Here is a 15,399-nt window from a genome sequence, read left to right as displayed (position 1 = left end):
ACCTCCATTCTCTTTAGAGATGCACAGTTTCTTCTAAGAAATCCAATGTATCTTTCGCTTTTCATCATTCTCATCCCACCAGAAACTCGCCATGGCGCTCATGATCTTTTGACACAAATGTTTAGTCAACCTGAAACAAGACATGGCATAAATGGGAAGAGCCATCGCTATAGACTTCAATAACACCTCTTTCCCGCCAAAAGAAAGCTTCTTTGCGAACCACCCTTTGAGTCGTTTACTCATCTTATCGCCAATGTAAGCTAGTAGTTGACGTTTAGATCCACTAAAACACTCCGGGAGTCCCAAGTATTTGCCATCTCCACCTTCCTTTTCAATATTAAGGAACTCTGCCAAGATACGTCGCATAACCGGATCGATGCCGGCCCCAAAAGTGACTGCTGACTTCTGAAAGTTGATCATCTGACCCGAAGAATCTCCGTACAGTTTAAGACGTCGTAGAAATTCAGAGCATTCAGCAAGAGAAGCCCGGCATAAGAAGAAGCTGTCATCTGCGAAAAGTAAGTGTTGAACCGATGGACACTTAGGCGCAATCTTCATCCCCGTAATCAGACCTTCCTGTTATGCTTGGTTCATTGTATGCACAAGAGCTTCAGCACACAAGATAAAGAGAAAAGGGCTAAGAGGATCTCCTTGCCTAATCCCTCTTTCTGGTGTGAATTTTCCATAGGACTGACCATTAAGCAACACCGAATAGGAGACAGATCGTACACATCTCATGATCCAGGAGACCCACTGCTGATGAAAGCCTAACTTCAGAAATAGAGCTTCTAAAAAAATCCCATTCAACTCTGTCATATGCCTTTGACATGTCTGTTTTAATGGCAATAAAATCAGACTTGCAAGCAGGATTGGTGCGCAGGCCATGGACCATTTCATGTGCAATAAGCAGGTTATCAGAGATCAAACGACCGGCAACAAAAGCCCCTTGAGTAGGAGAGACAATGTGTGGCAAGACAATCTTCAAACGATCACAAAGTACCTTCGAGACCACTTTATAGATGACTGAGCAAAGACTTATAGGCCGGAGGTCCTTCATCTGGTTAGGGTTCTCAACCTTGGGTAGCAAGCATATTTCAGTATAGTTCCAATCTGCAGGAAGCTCCCCAGTATTAAAGAACCTCTTAACTTCCTCTGTAACCTGAGCCCCGACAATGTTCCAAAAGTTTTGGAAAAATTGACCGGTCATCCCATCAACACCGGGAGTACTATCACTTTTGATACCCTTTACTGCTCTGCGTATTTCTGCATCAGTAATAGGTCTGATCAAGTCCCTGTTCATACGCTCTGTTACTCTAGGAGCCATCCCATTGAGTAGTTCAGTCGGTGAGGCAGAGCCCGAGGAGTGGAAAAGGGTCTTGAAGTAGTCGACTGCGATTCCACCCATCTCATCTTCAGAGAAATGTTCCACTCCGTTCTCATCAAAGAGAGAGTGTATCTTGTTCTTCATTCTTCTCGTCTCAACCCAAACATGAAAAACTTTGGTGTTTTTATCACCCACCTTGAGCCAAGTATTCTTACTCTTCTGCTTCCAATATGACTCTTCCTCATCATAAGCTTTCTCAAGCTCAACACGGAGAGAAGGAAGAATGGCTAAGTCAGGGTACCTTTTACTCTCTTCTTCCTCGAGCTTTCTTCTCAGTCTCTGGATGTTTTAGTAGAGTTGACATTGGCATGACGTTTCCACTTACACAGTTCTTGTCTGCAAGAGGTGATTCTTTCTGAGACAGAACCTGATCCTGTGAAACTCTCCCATCCTCTACGTACAACTTCCATGATATCTGGTTTCTTACACCATCGTTTGTCAAACATGAAGCGCCCAGTTCTTCTCTGTCCCATGTTCGCAAGACTGATAAAAATAGGACGATGATCTGAGCCAGTCTTTTCTAGATAGACTGAGTGAGATTGAGGAAAGATTCGAAACCACTCAGCATTACCAAATGCTCTATCCAAGCGACACTGTACCCAAACCTTCTCTTTGAGCCCATTTTCTACAACTTCTCTCACACCTCCCCATGATAGACGGTTACCAGAACTTGGTATTTCTTTCAGCCTGCAGTCCCGAGCCATCGCTCTGAAGTCAAAGAAAGAACTCTCCTGCCTTGGCGGTCCTCCCGCTTTTTCAGAGTTATTCATGAGCTCGTTGAAATCACCAACAAGGAACCATCCCCCGTCTCTGTGTAATGCTATGTCTTTAAGATCGTTCCAAACCACTGCTCGACGTTGTCGAACTAGATCTCCATATATAAAAGACATATAAAAAACCAAATCTTCCAGCTTCACTTCTGTATCGATAAGTCTTGCTGAAGCCGATACAATCTTAACTTCATATTTCTTCTTCCAAAACAAAGCTAGCCCTCCACTAAGTCCCACTGGATCCACCAAATAAGCATGATCATAACCCAAAGAACTCCGAAACTTTAACACGTGATCACTAGAGTTTTTAGTCTCTAGGAGAAACAAAAAGTCCGGGAGATGTACACGACACATCTCCTCAGCTACAACATTTCTTTGAACCTCTTTTTAGAATATCACAATTATATATAAAAGATTAATAGGAGCCTCCAGCTCTTGTGGTAAAGGGTTCAATAGCTATAAGTATCGTTTTGGTTCGAGCCCGCCATTCAAAACGCCTTAAATGGTAAGAAAATGTAGATTATGCGGGCCTTGTCATGATTACTCGTTTGGCCTGGATCACACTATACACTATGATTATCAGAAAAAAAGATGATTTGGGTTTTGGTCCATACAATTTACCGAATCCGATAACAAGAGATTCAAGTATCTCCAACATTAGTCTGAAACATTTTACACTCATCCAACATTAGTCTGAAACATTTTACACTCATGTTCGATGTTGTAACTAATACATTCTGTAACACTGGATGTGTTTTTCGCGAGACCTACCAGCCGCCGTGTTAGGAATTGAATCCAACCTTGTGCTTTAGAACAATAATGAATCAAACGTATTTCTTAATAATATCTCAAAGAAAGTTTCACAATAACAATAATAGAGATCACAAGTGTGATAATCAAACTAAGAACTCTAAGAACTTATTTGCTATGCTCTTGGTCTCTCTCTAAACCTTTGTTATTTGCTTTGTATCGGATGATTGTAACCTTCACCTATGGCCTCCTTTTATACTAGATCACGTATTCCTTGTTCTCTGTAGTTTTGTATATTTTCCTTTTGTCTTTGACCGACATTCTTGAGAAATAGAAACTTAACGTTTCTTTTGTTTTATGCAGGTTCCTTGCTGGCTGGGAATGGGCTTGAAGATTTAAAGTTGTGGCCCACTTTATAAACTCCACCTGGCCCAATTTTAATTCTTCCTTGTCTTCCTCTTCGTTTCCATCGACGGAGACCAAAAGAAAAAAAATTTCTTCTCAGCACTGAAAAATGATTTTCACCAACAAACCTCGAGACGATGATGGGATCACACCGGTGACTTCTCCTGGATCCCGCCGTGCCTCCGACGAGTCCGCGTAGCTCGTACGCAGCTACAACCTCTCCACTATCTCTCGATTTGATTCCTTGTCAGTGAATCGATTTCCCCCAAATCTGCAACTCGATTTTCAGTAAACTCCGACCGACTGAACACCGCCTCAGAACTATCCTTTCCGGTGAGATTCTTCATCCCGAAAAAGCTCGCGATTTCTTTTTCCTTGATGATTTTTAATCTCGAATTTCTTCTTGGTGGTGATAGTTGTTTAATCCTTTTTGGAGTGCCTCTCCAATTAGATTCTTTGAGTTTCCTGTATTAATCTCCTCTTTAATGTCACAGCTAGAACTTCAGTGATCAGAACACATCACGTATCCTCCTTGGAACGTTACCGGCGACTCTCCCGAGCTTCCTCCGTTCTATCAATAAACCCATCTCCCTTCAGCTTCTCTGTAAAGTCTCTTTCTTTACTTTAAGCTGTTTAAGACATGTTTATCTTGTCCAGTGATATGTGTCCTCTTTTGCCAATATAGATACTCGTCTCCCTTCAGCTTTCACTGCCGTTTAAGACGTTCTCTCTTAGGTATACTTTCCCGAAGTCTACTTTTCCTTCATCGACTTATATCATCCTTTACTAACTCTGTTTGATTTCCCTTAGCTTCTCCACCTCGAGCTAAGTACCCTGTGCCTCGCCTTCAAAACGTCCCTGCAGGTAACCTTGTTGCTTCTCCTAAGCCTTCCCATTATCGTTTAAGAAATAATCCGGAGTTATTAACTCATTATTTCTTTCTTTTGCGAGACATCTTCGATAATGGAGCTACCTGCGACGTTCTTCGGTTTTACTCGTTGATGGAAAGAAGATCACAGCAGAGATCAAACTTAGGCCCGGGTAAGGCTTTAGTTAGAAAATCTGCTGGATTCTTACTAGTATGGATCTTAGATAGGTGAACCTTACCTTCTTCTACAACGTCTCTGATGAAGTGATACTTGTTGTCTATGTGTTTAGTTCTTTCGTGATGAACATGATTCTTTGCTAGGGCTATAGCGCTTTGAGAATCACAGTGTATCTTAACACTTTCTTGTTCAAAACCCAACTCTACACATATTTTTCTCAACCATAAAGCTTCTTTCGCGGCTGCGGTAAGAGCCATGTACTCTGCTTCAGTCGTCGAAAGAGCTACCACTTCTTGTAAACTCGATTTCCAGCTAACTGTATTTCCCCATACTTGAAACACGTATCCAGTTACAGACCTTCGTCTGTCACGATCAGTAGCGTAATCAGAGTCACAAAAACCTTCAATGCTAAACTTTGAATGCTTAGTGAACGTTAGACATCTTCTTGTAGCACCTTTTAAATATCTCAAAACCCACTTTACGGCTGACCAATGTTCTCTTCCAGGTTCAGACATGAAGCGGCTTATGAGTCCAACTGCAAAACCTAAATCAGGTCTCGATCCGACCATTGCGTACATAAGACTTCCTACCGCGCTTGCATACGGTATGTCTTCCATGTACCTTCTTTCTTCTTCCATCTCGTCTTTAGTAAGGCTCTTTAGTTTGAACTGAGATGTGGTAGGAGTATTTACAGCTTTTGCTTCAGACATACCGAACCTATTTAGAACCTTTTCCAAATAGTTCTCTTGAGACAACGTTAAGATTCCCTTCTCTCGGTCTCTAGTAATGTCCATTCCTAGTATTCTTGAAGCTTTGCCTAAATCTTTCATCTCAAACTCCTTGCTTAAGCTCTCTTTCACATCCCTGATTTCTTCTTTATCTCCAGAAGCTATAAGCATATCGTCAACGTACAGAAGTAAGTACACGGCTTGTTCTGTGTTCACGTTTCTTATGTAAACACATGGGTCTTCTCTGCTTCTCACAAACCGTTGGCTCTTCATGAAGCAATCAAACTTGCGGTTCCATTGCCTTGGTGATTGTTTCAAACCATACAGTGACTTCTTCAGTAAACAGACTTTATTTTCATCTCCTTTCTTTATGAATCCTTCTGGTTGATTCATTAAGATTCTCTCTTCCAAATCTCCATGAAGAAAAGCTGTTTTGACGTCCATCTGCTCAAGCTCATAATCCCTATTGACCACAAGAGATAACATCAATCTAATCGACACATGCTTCACGACAGGTGAAAACACTTCATTGTAGTCGATTCCCTCCTTTTGAGAATAACCCTGTGCCACCACTCTTCCTTTATACCTCGGATCTTCGACTCCAGGTATTCCAGGCTTCAGCTTGAAGATCCACTTACTGCCTACAACTTTTGCATTCTCGGGTCTTTCAATCAATATCCAAGTGCCAGCCTTTTGATGAGAGTCCATCTCATCATTAGCAGCATTCTTCCAAAACTTGCTTTTCTTGCTCATCATAGCTTCTTTAAACGACTTAGGCTCGTCGATTTCAATCTCTTCAGATGCGGCTAAAGCATAAGCCGCAAAATCAGTATCCTCAAACCTTGAAGGAGGTCTGATTTGTCTTCGTACTCTGTCCCGTGCAAGCATATATCCTTCGAGATCAGGTTCTCCTTCTGAGTTTTCATTTTCCTCTTCAGAACTTGCTTCTTCTGAATTTTCTGATTCTTCAGTTTCAGAAACTCCACCTTGAACAGGTGACCCCTCTACGTCGACGGTACTAGGTCCTTCGATTAGAGGATCTTTGAAAGTAACTTTCATGGTCCTTTTCTTTTTCCCTTCTTTTCCAGAATCCGCAACTTCTTTACTAGTATCCTTGTGGTGAAGCAACGTGTGTTTGTACATCTCCTCCTCATTAAACACAACGTTTCTACTAGTGACGCATTTGCCTTCCTCGGATAACCAAACACGGTATCCTTTAACTCCAAACGGGTATCCCACAAAAACCCCTTTTAAAGCTCTTGGACTCGTTTTCTCTTGAATGGTGTGGACATACGCCGAGCAACCAAACCGCCTTAGATGGTTCAACTCGGGTTTCTTTCCCGTCCATATCTCTTCTGGAAGCTGGTAGTTTATGGCTGAGCTCGGAGATCGGTTTATGATATAAACTGCCGTTGATGCTGCTTCAGCCCAGAAGTCTTGACCCAATCCTGATTCTGCGAGCATACATCTTACCTTTTCCATGATTGTCCTGTTCATCCTTTCAGAAACATCGTTCTGTTGTGGCGTATACGGACAAGTCGTGTGTCTTTTGATGCCTGAGTCTTTGCAGAGTTTGTCAAACTGTTTATTGCAAAACTCTAACCCGTTATCCGTTCTAAGACATTTGATCTTCTTCCCGATCCGAGTCTCTACAGCTTCCTTCCATTCTTCAAACTTGCTGAACGCCTCATCTTTGGATTTTAGAAAATAAATCCAAACCTTCCGAGAATAATCATCTATGAAGCTTATAAAATACTTGCACCCTCCTAGGCTTTCTGGAGTAGACGGTGCACCCCATAGATCTGAATGTATATACTCCAAAACCTCTTTCGAAGTGTGTTTGGCCGCAGGGAAGCTTTGTTTATGAGACTTTCCCAGGACACAAGTCTCACAAAACTCCAATTTGTCTACCTCTTTGTTTGATAAATATCCTTCCTTCACAAGCACGTTTAAGTTCTTTAAACTCATGTGCCCTAGCCGTGCGTGCCAAATCTTCGTCATGTCCACCTCTGCTCGTGTCACATTCGCTTCTCCTTTAGGAACCGTCCCTTGTAGATAATACAGGCCTTCATTGTACTTTCCAGATATTATCTCTTTTCCATTTTTGTAGAAACGAATCATGAAATCCTTCCCTTCGTATTTGCATCCTGCTCGCTCAAGCATTCCATACGAAATAAGATTTCTGCTCATGGTTGGCATATATCTTACATCAGTAAGTATCCCAATAGAACCGTCAGGTCTCACGATCCTTATCTTGCCAATCCCTTTGACATCGCAGTGAGTGTTGTTTGCCATCAGAACTCTGCCTCCTTCGAATTCTTCTAGGTCAAACAGAACGTCTTTGTTTGGAGTTATATGGAAAGAACAACCAGAATCCATAACCCATTCTGAGCTGCTGTCGTGTGTACTAACTGTTAGTACCAGTGGTTGCTTAGGCTCTGCAACTACATTAGCAGCTTTTTGTGTTTTCCTTTCTGGACATTCCCTTTTCCAATGTCCTTCTTTGCCGCATACGAAACACCCCTTGTTGTTCTTATCGTATCTGGGCCTTGATTTAGATCGTCCGTGCCTGCTCTTCGATCTGCCTTTCCCATTCCGGTTTCCTCCCTTGTTTGATGATCTTCCCCTATCTTCCACGTATAACCCTTCATCTTGTGACTTTGAAAGCTTTCCACTTTCAAGTAACTCTCGCTCTTTAGACCTAGCGGCTCCCGTCACTTCATTAATCTTGAGAGTGTCCCTGCCGTATTTGAGAGTTTCCTTAAGATGATCATACATACGAGGCATTGAGTTTAGTAGCAGGATAGCTTGAACTTCTTCTGAAACATCCACATTCAAGTTATTGAGGTCTGATACTAACTTTAGAAAATCATCAACGTTTGCGTCTATGCTCTTGGAATCGTTCATCTTGAACGTGTAGAATTTATGTTGCAAGTAGATACGATTCGGTAAAGACGTCTCCGTATACAGCGTGTTTAAAGCGGTCCACATCGCAGCAGCTGTATCACAATGGCTGATCTTCCGTAGAACTTGGTTACCTACGTTCAGGACGATTAAGTCTTTAGCTTTCTCCGATTTCTTGAGCTTTTCTGGATCAATCTTTGAACCCGTCGTTTCTTCTTCTGCGTTCTTCGTCTCCCCTTCTGATTCCTCCTTGGTAGTTGGAGAATCCATCAGAAGTGTCTCATCAGTTAGGATGTCTTTTAGCCCTAGAACCCCAAAGTGAGCCATCATACGAACTTTCCACAGCAAGAAGTCTCCAGTTCCTTCGAACCGGTCCACCTCGATCCTCGTCTTAGTCATTATGTTTAAAGCACCCTTGCAATCAAACCTGGATTGCTCTGATACCACTTGTTAGGAATTGAATCCAACCTTGTGCTTTAGAACAATAATGAATCAAACGTATTTCTTAATAATATCTCAAAGAAAGTTTCACAATAACAATAATAGAGATCACAAGTGTGATAATCAAACTAAGAACTCTAAGAACTTATTTGCTATGCTCTTGGTCTCTCTCTAAACCTTTGTTATTTGCTTTGTATCGGATGATTGTAACCTTCACCTATGGCCTCCTTTTATACTAGATCACGTATTCCTTGTTCTCTGTAGTTTTGTATATTTTCCTTTTGTCTTTGACCGACATTCTTGAGAAATAGAAACTTAACGTTTCTTTTGTTTTATGCAGGTTCCTTGCTGGCTGGGAATGGGCTTGAAGATTTAAAGTTGTGGCCCACTTTATACGCCGATATCACAGAATACATAAAGAAAATATTCTTAACGCACGCATTTGTTTCCACTTTCGATTTGAATGCATCATATGTATATATACCCATTTCACATATTACCATATAGGCCCAACAAGGATCAGTTAAGCCCAAAATGTAAAAACCGCAGAAGCGATCCACTGAAAAGTATTAATATGATCGGTCAATGATATTCTTTTTTCAAAGAAAGCAGGAAAAAGCAAAACATCTCTAGAAACTACGTGGCGTGAAAACAGGGCACCAGTTGTCTTCCTCCTCTGCAATTTCTACTTGTCGATAAAACCGCTTTGAAATCAGAGCAACAACACTCGCACACGCCGGAGCCTCCTCCACTGGTTTACTATTCCTACAAAATTGTAAATATATATACACGTAAGAGTAACACGTACTTAAATATATAACATTTCATTTATCATACAATCACATGCTTTCTCCCTTACATAAACACGTCACTTTGATCAGAAACAGTAGCAAAGAAACAGAGCAGATCAATCAAACACGTCTTCTTCTTCTCTCTCTCTCTCTCCTAGATTCCAGAATCACTCAAAGCTCTTTCCTTTGCCAATTTGATCAATTCAAAGCCGGAAGCTTTTTTTTGTGGATCATCATGTCAAACCCTAGGCTCACTAGGATTCTAAGCATGAGAGAACGCGTGGAAGACACGCTCTCCGCTCACCGCAACGAGCTCGTCGCTCTTCTCTCCAGGTAAAGTTTTCTTTTCTTCTTTTTTTTTCCCGGGAAAGAAAATCTTAATTCTTATTGGTTTTCCCTGAAAAAAGTTTCTTCACTTTCCTTAGAAAACTCGACCCTTTTTGATTGAATTGATGAATGGTTTGGTGAAAGGTATGTGGATCAGGGAAAAGGGATTCTTCAGCCACACAACTTAATCGACCAACTCGAATCCATCATCGGAGACGATGATGCAAGGAAGAAGACTCTCTCTGATGGTCCTTTCGGCGAAATCCTCAAATCCGCTATGGTGAGAGATTGAGAAAAAGTTTCACTCTTTTCACAAATAATTATTATTACTAGTTTTTGTGTCTGCTTTATAGGAAGCCATAGTTATACCACCGTTCGTGGCCTTAGCCGTAAGACCAAGACAAGGTGTTTGGGAATACGTTCGTGTCAACGTCTACGAGCTAAGTGTTGAACAGTTGACAGTCGCTGAGTATCTTTGTTTCAAAGAAGAACTCGTTGATGGTCCTAGCAGCAGCGACCCTTTTCGTCTCGAGCTTGATTTCGAGCCTTTCAACGCTAACGTCCCGCGTCCTTCCCGCTCCTCTTCCATTGGGAATGGAGTTCAGTTTCTGAACCGTCACTTGTCCTCTGTCATGTTCCGTAACAAAGATTGCTTGGAGCCTCTGCTTGACTTCCTAAGGGTTCATAAGTACAAAGGTCATGTAAGTTAACTAAATCATTGTTAAATTGTTCTAAATAGTTTAAATTAAGCAATAGTGTTAATTCAAATCCACAAATTTATCTTTCTATATGTACTTTTATAATTCATCAAAATAATTTTAATAATTAAATCCAAAAACTAAAATATATATAAAATAAAGTAATAATTCAAAGCCTAGACTCTGAATAATCTGTCTTCTACAAAAGCTATTTTCTTTTTTGAACATTAGCTATGAATGAGATTCTATGATGATTATCTATCTATATGTGTGTGTAGCCATTGATGTTGAATGATCGGATTCAAAGCATATCTAGGCTTCAAAGCCAACTCAGGAAAGCAGAAGATCACATCTCTAAGCTCCCAGAAGAAACTCCATTCTCTGAATTCGAATATTCGATTCAAGGAATGGGGTTCGAGAAAGGATGGGGAGATACTGCAGGACGAGTGCTAGAAATGATGTATCTACTCTCTGATATCCTTCAAGCTCCTGATCCTTCTTCCTTGGAGAAGTTTCTTGGGAGAGTACCAATGGTTTTCAACGTTGTCATCTTATCTCCACATGGATATTTCGGACAAGCTAATGTCCTAGGCTTGCCTGACACTGGTGGACAAGTAATCTATCTATCTATCTCCCTAAACCTTCCGTTTGAATCTATGTCTTCGGTTAGTTTCTTGAGATTCTTTGATGTTTTTTTCAGGTTGTTTACATTCTAGACCAAGTTAGAGCCCTTGAGACTGAAATGCTGTTGAGGATAAAGAGACAAGGACTGGATATAACACCTAGGATTCTCATTGTAAGTTTTGATTGTTTTACTAATGGCTTATATCTCTCAAGATAGACTACAACGTTCTTCCTTGCTTCCCAAGGTAACAAGACTTATACCTGACGCGAAAGGAACTACGTGCAACCAGAGGTTAGAGAGAGTAAGCGGAACTGAGCATACACACATTCTCAGAGTTCCTTTTAGGTCTGATAAAGGGATCCTTCGCAAATGGATTTCAAGATTCGACGTATGGCCTTACCTAGAGAACTATGCTCAGGTTAATTAGCTTTCTTGAGTATTTTTTTTTTTTTTTTTTGCTTTTATGTAAGAGTTACACTGATACATCTCTTTTAAGAGAACCAGGACGCAGCAAGCGAGATCATCGGTGAACTACAAGGTTTACCTGACTTTATCATCGGTAACTACAGCGATGGAAACCTCGTTGCATCGTTAATGGCACATAAAATGGGTGTTACACAAGTAAGGATCACTTTTTCAAGTTTTTAACCTAAAAGGAACATCACAAGATATGAACTCTTATGATATTGTTTTGTGACATAAAATAAAACAGTGTACTATTGCACATGCGCTGGAGAAAACAAAGTATCCAGACTCAGACATTTACTGGAAAGACTTCGACAACAAGTACCACTTCTCCTGTCAGTTCACAGCTGATCTAATCGCTATGAACAACGCTGACTTCATCATCACCAGCACTTACCAAGAGATCGCAGGAACGTAAGTGATCACTGCTTTATTATCTAAAAAAGTGTTTTCACTTCTCATTAAAGATGTTTTGTTCAGGAAGAACACGGTGGGTCAATACGAAAGCCATGGAGCTTTTACGCTCCCTGGACTATACAGAGTAGTCCACGGCATCGACGTGTTTGATCCGAAGTTCAACATAGTCTCACCAGGAGCAGACATGACCATATACTTCCCTTTCACCGAAAAAGACAAGAGGCTCACAGCTTTACACGGTTCCATAGAAGAGATGCTCTATAGCCCTAAGCAAACCGACGAGCACGTCGGCACATTGAGCGATAGGTCGAAGCCGATACTCTTCTCGATGGCGAGGCTAGACAAAGTGAAGAACATCTCGGGTTTAGTCGAGATGTACGGTAAGAACGCGACGCTGAGAGAGCTGGTGAATCTGGTCGTGATAGCTGGTAACATCGACGCCAGCAAGTCCAAAGACAGAGAAGAGATCACGGAGATCGAGAAGATGCATAACCTTATCAAGACGTACGAGCTCGAAGGACAGGTCCGTTGGATAACGGCTCAGACTAACCGTGCTAGAAACGGTGAGCTTTACCGTTACATTGCGGATACGAAAGGCGCTTTCGCTCAGCCTGCGTTCTACGAGGCCTTTGGGCTTACGGTCGTGGAAGCAATGACTTGTGGGCTTCCTACTTTCGCCACTTTGCACGGTGGTCCTGCGGAGATTATAGAGCATGGTGTGTCTGGTTTTCATATTGACCCGTACCATCCTGAGCAAGCGGGTAACATTATGGCTGAGTTCTTTCAGCGTTGTAAGGAGGATCCTAACCATTGGAACAAAGTATCAGATGCTAGTCTCCAAAGGATATACGAAAGGTATATTAGACGTGAATGTTTTTGATCCTAATTATTAACGTTAATATGGTATTATTGGTGTGTATATATAGGTACACGTGGAAGATATACTCAGAGAGGCTAATGACACTAGCTGGTGTGTATGGCTTTTGGAAGTACGTATCGAAGCTGGAGCGTCGTGAGACTAGAAGATACCTTGAGATGTTCTACATTCTCAAGTTCCGCGACTTGGTCACATTTTCGCAAAACCTTTTTGATTCATTCTATCGTAGTAGCTCTCAATGATCTTGCTCGGTAAAGACTTATGATTTGTTGTTTTATTTTTCAGGTGAAAACTGTTCCTTTAAGCGACGATGAATGATTGATCCGGTTTGGTGTTGGATGAAGTGGTTAGTTGGTGTGAAAAAGAAGAATAAAACGAAGAATAAATGTTTGTGTTTGTAAGAAAGGACGATGACTTTGTTGGGATGGAGTTATTACCAACTTGTCTGTTGTGTTCACTTCACGGTACATTTGTGTGTGTTGTGTCATGTGTGTGACTGACTGATGACATGTTAGAAAGTCACGTGAAGTTTGTAGCTTACAATAAAAAAAAAAGTCTTATGGAATATTTTCATTTCACATCTATGTCGTTTCAAAATAGTGTAACTAGATCGATTTCAACCATTGTAGTAGGCTGTAGACGTTCTAGATCATCTATAATTTCTTTTCTAGAAAAACAAAAGCGGTTTTCACCCATGTATTTTGTCATAATAAAGTACATCTTTTACAAAAACAGAATGTTACATTAGTCTATAATTCACCTATACTCTAAAAAGAAAAGAGTTAAAAATATTCTTTATGATCCTTTTTCTAAGAGAGATCGAACTGTTTATCAATACAAAATTATTTGATAAAATGAAAAATTCCTTTTCACGTATTATAGTAGTTTCTAGCGGAAACCAAAACTATAAAATCAATACTTATTATGATATTGATGAAGTAACAAAAACAAAAATCTATAATAATTACAACATTTTCATAAGCCAAAGAGGATTTGGTGCATATAAATCTGTCCTGGTAAAGGTTTGACTGGATATATTTTTAAATAGAGCTGTCTTGGTAAAGGTTTGGTGCATATAAATCTGTCTTAAAAGCAAACAGAACAGTATGGGTTCCTCAATATATTTTAAGTAAAACTTTCAAATTTACTGATAAATATCGAGATACACAATTGATGCGTGAGTACTATAGATACTGAAGGGAAAAGAAAACCTGACAGAAGAAGAGATGACAAAAGCAGCTTTAATTGACCAATGAGAAAGTACACTTCTCTCTCTGGTCAATTACTCGCTTCTCGTGTCGTGGAAAATTATCCTCCCAATGCAATAAACATCAATCATCATTCTTTTCTCTCGTTTAATATTTTTCAAAACAAAAATACTTGCTTACATTTTCAATAAATGTACTATTCATGGGTTTGAAAATATATTTTGCTACTCTTTTTTTTTGAAAAGAACATTTTGCTACTTAAATTAATTATTGTATAACCTTTTATTTTCAGTATGGATATAACCAGACATGTTCCTCCCATAAAGCATATGAAGCTTCGGCTTTAGGCCACAATTAGTTTAAGTATTTTTAGGGCCACAAACATTAATTCATGTATAAACTAAATACTAATTGATGATTCATTTTATATGTTACATGTATTTGATGACTTAGTTAGATAAACTATAAAAAAATTTCAATCTTCTATTCATTGTTATTCCTTTAAACTTCTAATAATTTATATATACCTTCTTAGTCTCTTTTCTATAAAAAAATCATTGCTGAGCTTATAATCGTGTTTTTACCTTTTCTAGTTATCAATATTTTTCAAAACTTATTATAATTAATATAAACCTGTAAATAATACAACAACTACAAACCTAATTTATTTCATAACAGATATTATGAATAAAACTAAATCCATTTTTCCTATGTAAAAAACATGATATATCATATTTAAAAGGGTTAAAAATATTTGTTGTTTAAAAATATACATAAAGATCACAGTTTTCTAAATTGCATTAGGCCTCCAAATATTTAGGGACGGCACTGGATATAACTTTTCATTTTCATATAAAAATATCATATAGTTATGTTTTACTTAAATAACTACAAATGTAAATCCATTATTAAAATTTTAAAATTTATTTTTATTACATCAATCTTTTAATACAAAGTGGTATACATTTCTGTCAGATTGATAATTAATTATGATGAATGTGAAAACTAAAATCTATGTCCGATGACTAGTCTAAAAAACATTTTTAGCTAGAACTTTTATTTTTAGGATAATGGTCTCTCAACTATGTGAGATTATTTTAAGCAAGAAAAAAAAACTATGTGAGATTGTTTAATAAAACCAATGAATCCCGGAACTCGAAATCCACTTGAGCTGTTAAATTAGATTATTGTTAAATCTTTATAATGTTCCCTCCTCCACGCTAAAGCAAATTTCGCTCGTTTTTATGTAAGTTCTCCTACTTTTTTAGTCTGCTTTAAGACATTTTTTTTTGTAACTACTTTAAGACATTATTCACACATAAACACACAAAAAGACTACATATTCCACTTATGCAATCATTTAACTGTATATAACTTCACGCTAATTCTACTAATTTTACGATCAAAATTGTTGTATATTTGTTTTATAATTTCTCTATATTTCCCAAGACCTCCAAGAAGTTGGGAGCCAATCAAGAAATCACAGTTGCTTATGTTATGGCGCAAAACAGCTGGATAGAGAATAATTTATCACACAAACATACAAAAATAACAAGGATAGTA

The 15,399-nt window shown here is 39.3% G+C and overlaps 1 protein-coding gene and 1 long non-coding RNA gene across 3 annotated transcripts; both read left to right on the top strand.

Moving 5' to 3' along the window:
- Positions 1–3,363: 3,363 nt before the first annotated feature.
- Positions 3,364–8,823, top strand: LOC108835239 (uncharacterized). Its single transcript, XR_001946934.2, has 6 exons — positions 3,364–3,642; positions 3,804–3,913; positions 3,995–4,044; positions 4,120–4,350; positions 4,861–4,959; positions 8,769–8,823. It is a non-coding gene; the product is annotated as an uncharacterized LOC108835239 (long non-coding RNA).
- A 255-nt stretch (positions 8,824–9,078) lies between these two features.
- Positions 9,079–13,206, top strand: LOC108823863 (sucrose synthase 3). Of its 2 annotated transcripts, XM_056995069.1 has the most exons (12): positions 9,079–9,219; positions 9,310–9,552; positions 9,691–9,826; positions 9,900–10,247; positions 10,523–10,858; positions 10,945–11,040; positions 11,114–11,287; positions 11,374–11,490; positions 11,582–11,748; positions 11,815–12,606; positions 12,678–12,816; positions 12,914–13,206. In XM_056995069.1, exons 2-12 carry the CDS (start codon positions 9,455–9,457, stop codon positions 12,944–12,946), a joined length of 2,436 nt encoding a protein of 811 aa, XP_056851049.1. In that variant the 5' UTR covers positions 9,079–9,219; positions 9,310–9,454; the 3' UTR covers positions 12,947–13,206. The 2 variants fall into 2 exon arrangements, with proteins under 2 accessions (XP_056851049.1, XP_056851048.1); XM_056995068.1 differs by lacking the exon at positions 9,079–9,219 and having other exon boundaries at positions 9,262–9,552.
- Positions 13,207–15,399: the final 2,193 nt, after the last annotated feature.

The sequence above is a fragment of the Raphanus sativus genome, chromosome 9, assembly GCF_000801105.2.
Source record: "Raphanus sativus cultivar WK10039 chromosome 9, ASM80110v3, whole genome shotgun sequence".
Classification (NCBI taxonomy): Eukaryota; Viridiplantae; Streptophyta; class Magnoliopsida; order Brassicales; family Brassicaceae; genus Raphanus; species Raphanus sativus.
The sequence above is the reverse complement of the archived record's forward strand: the minus strand, read 5'-3'. Positions and strand labels throughout refer to the sequence as shown.

Bases quoted from the DNA above. Each gene is read 5' to 3' on its own strand.
- LOC108823863 (XM_056995068.1), top strand. From the start codon at position 9,272: ATGCTTTCTCCCTTACATAAACACGTCACTTTGATCAGAAACAGTAGC. The intron at 10,248-10,522 runs GTAAGTTAACTA...ATGTGTGTGTAG, and splicing joins TTCATAAGTACAAAGGTCAT to CCATTGATGTTGAATGATCG. The intron at 11,749-11,814 runs GTAAGTGATCAC...TGTTTTGTTCAG, and splicing joins TACCAAGAGATCGCAGGAAC to GAAGAACACGGTGGGTCAAT.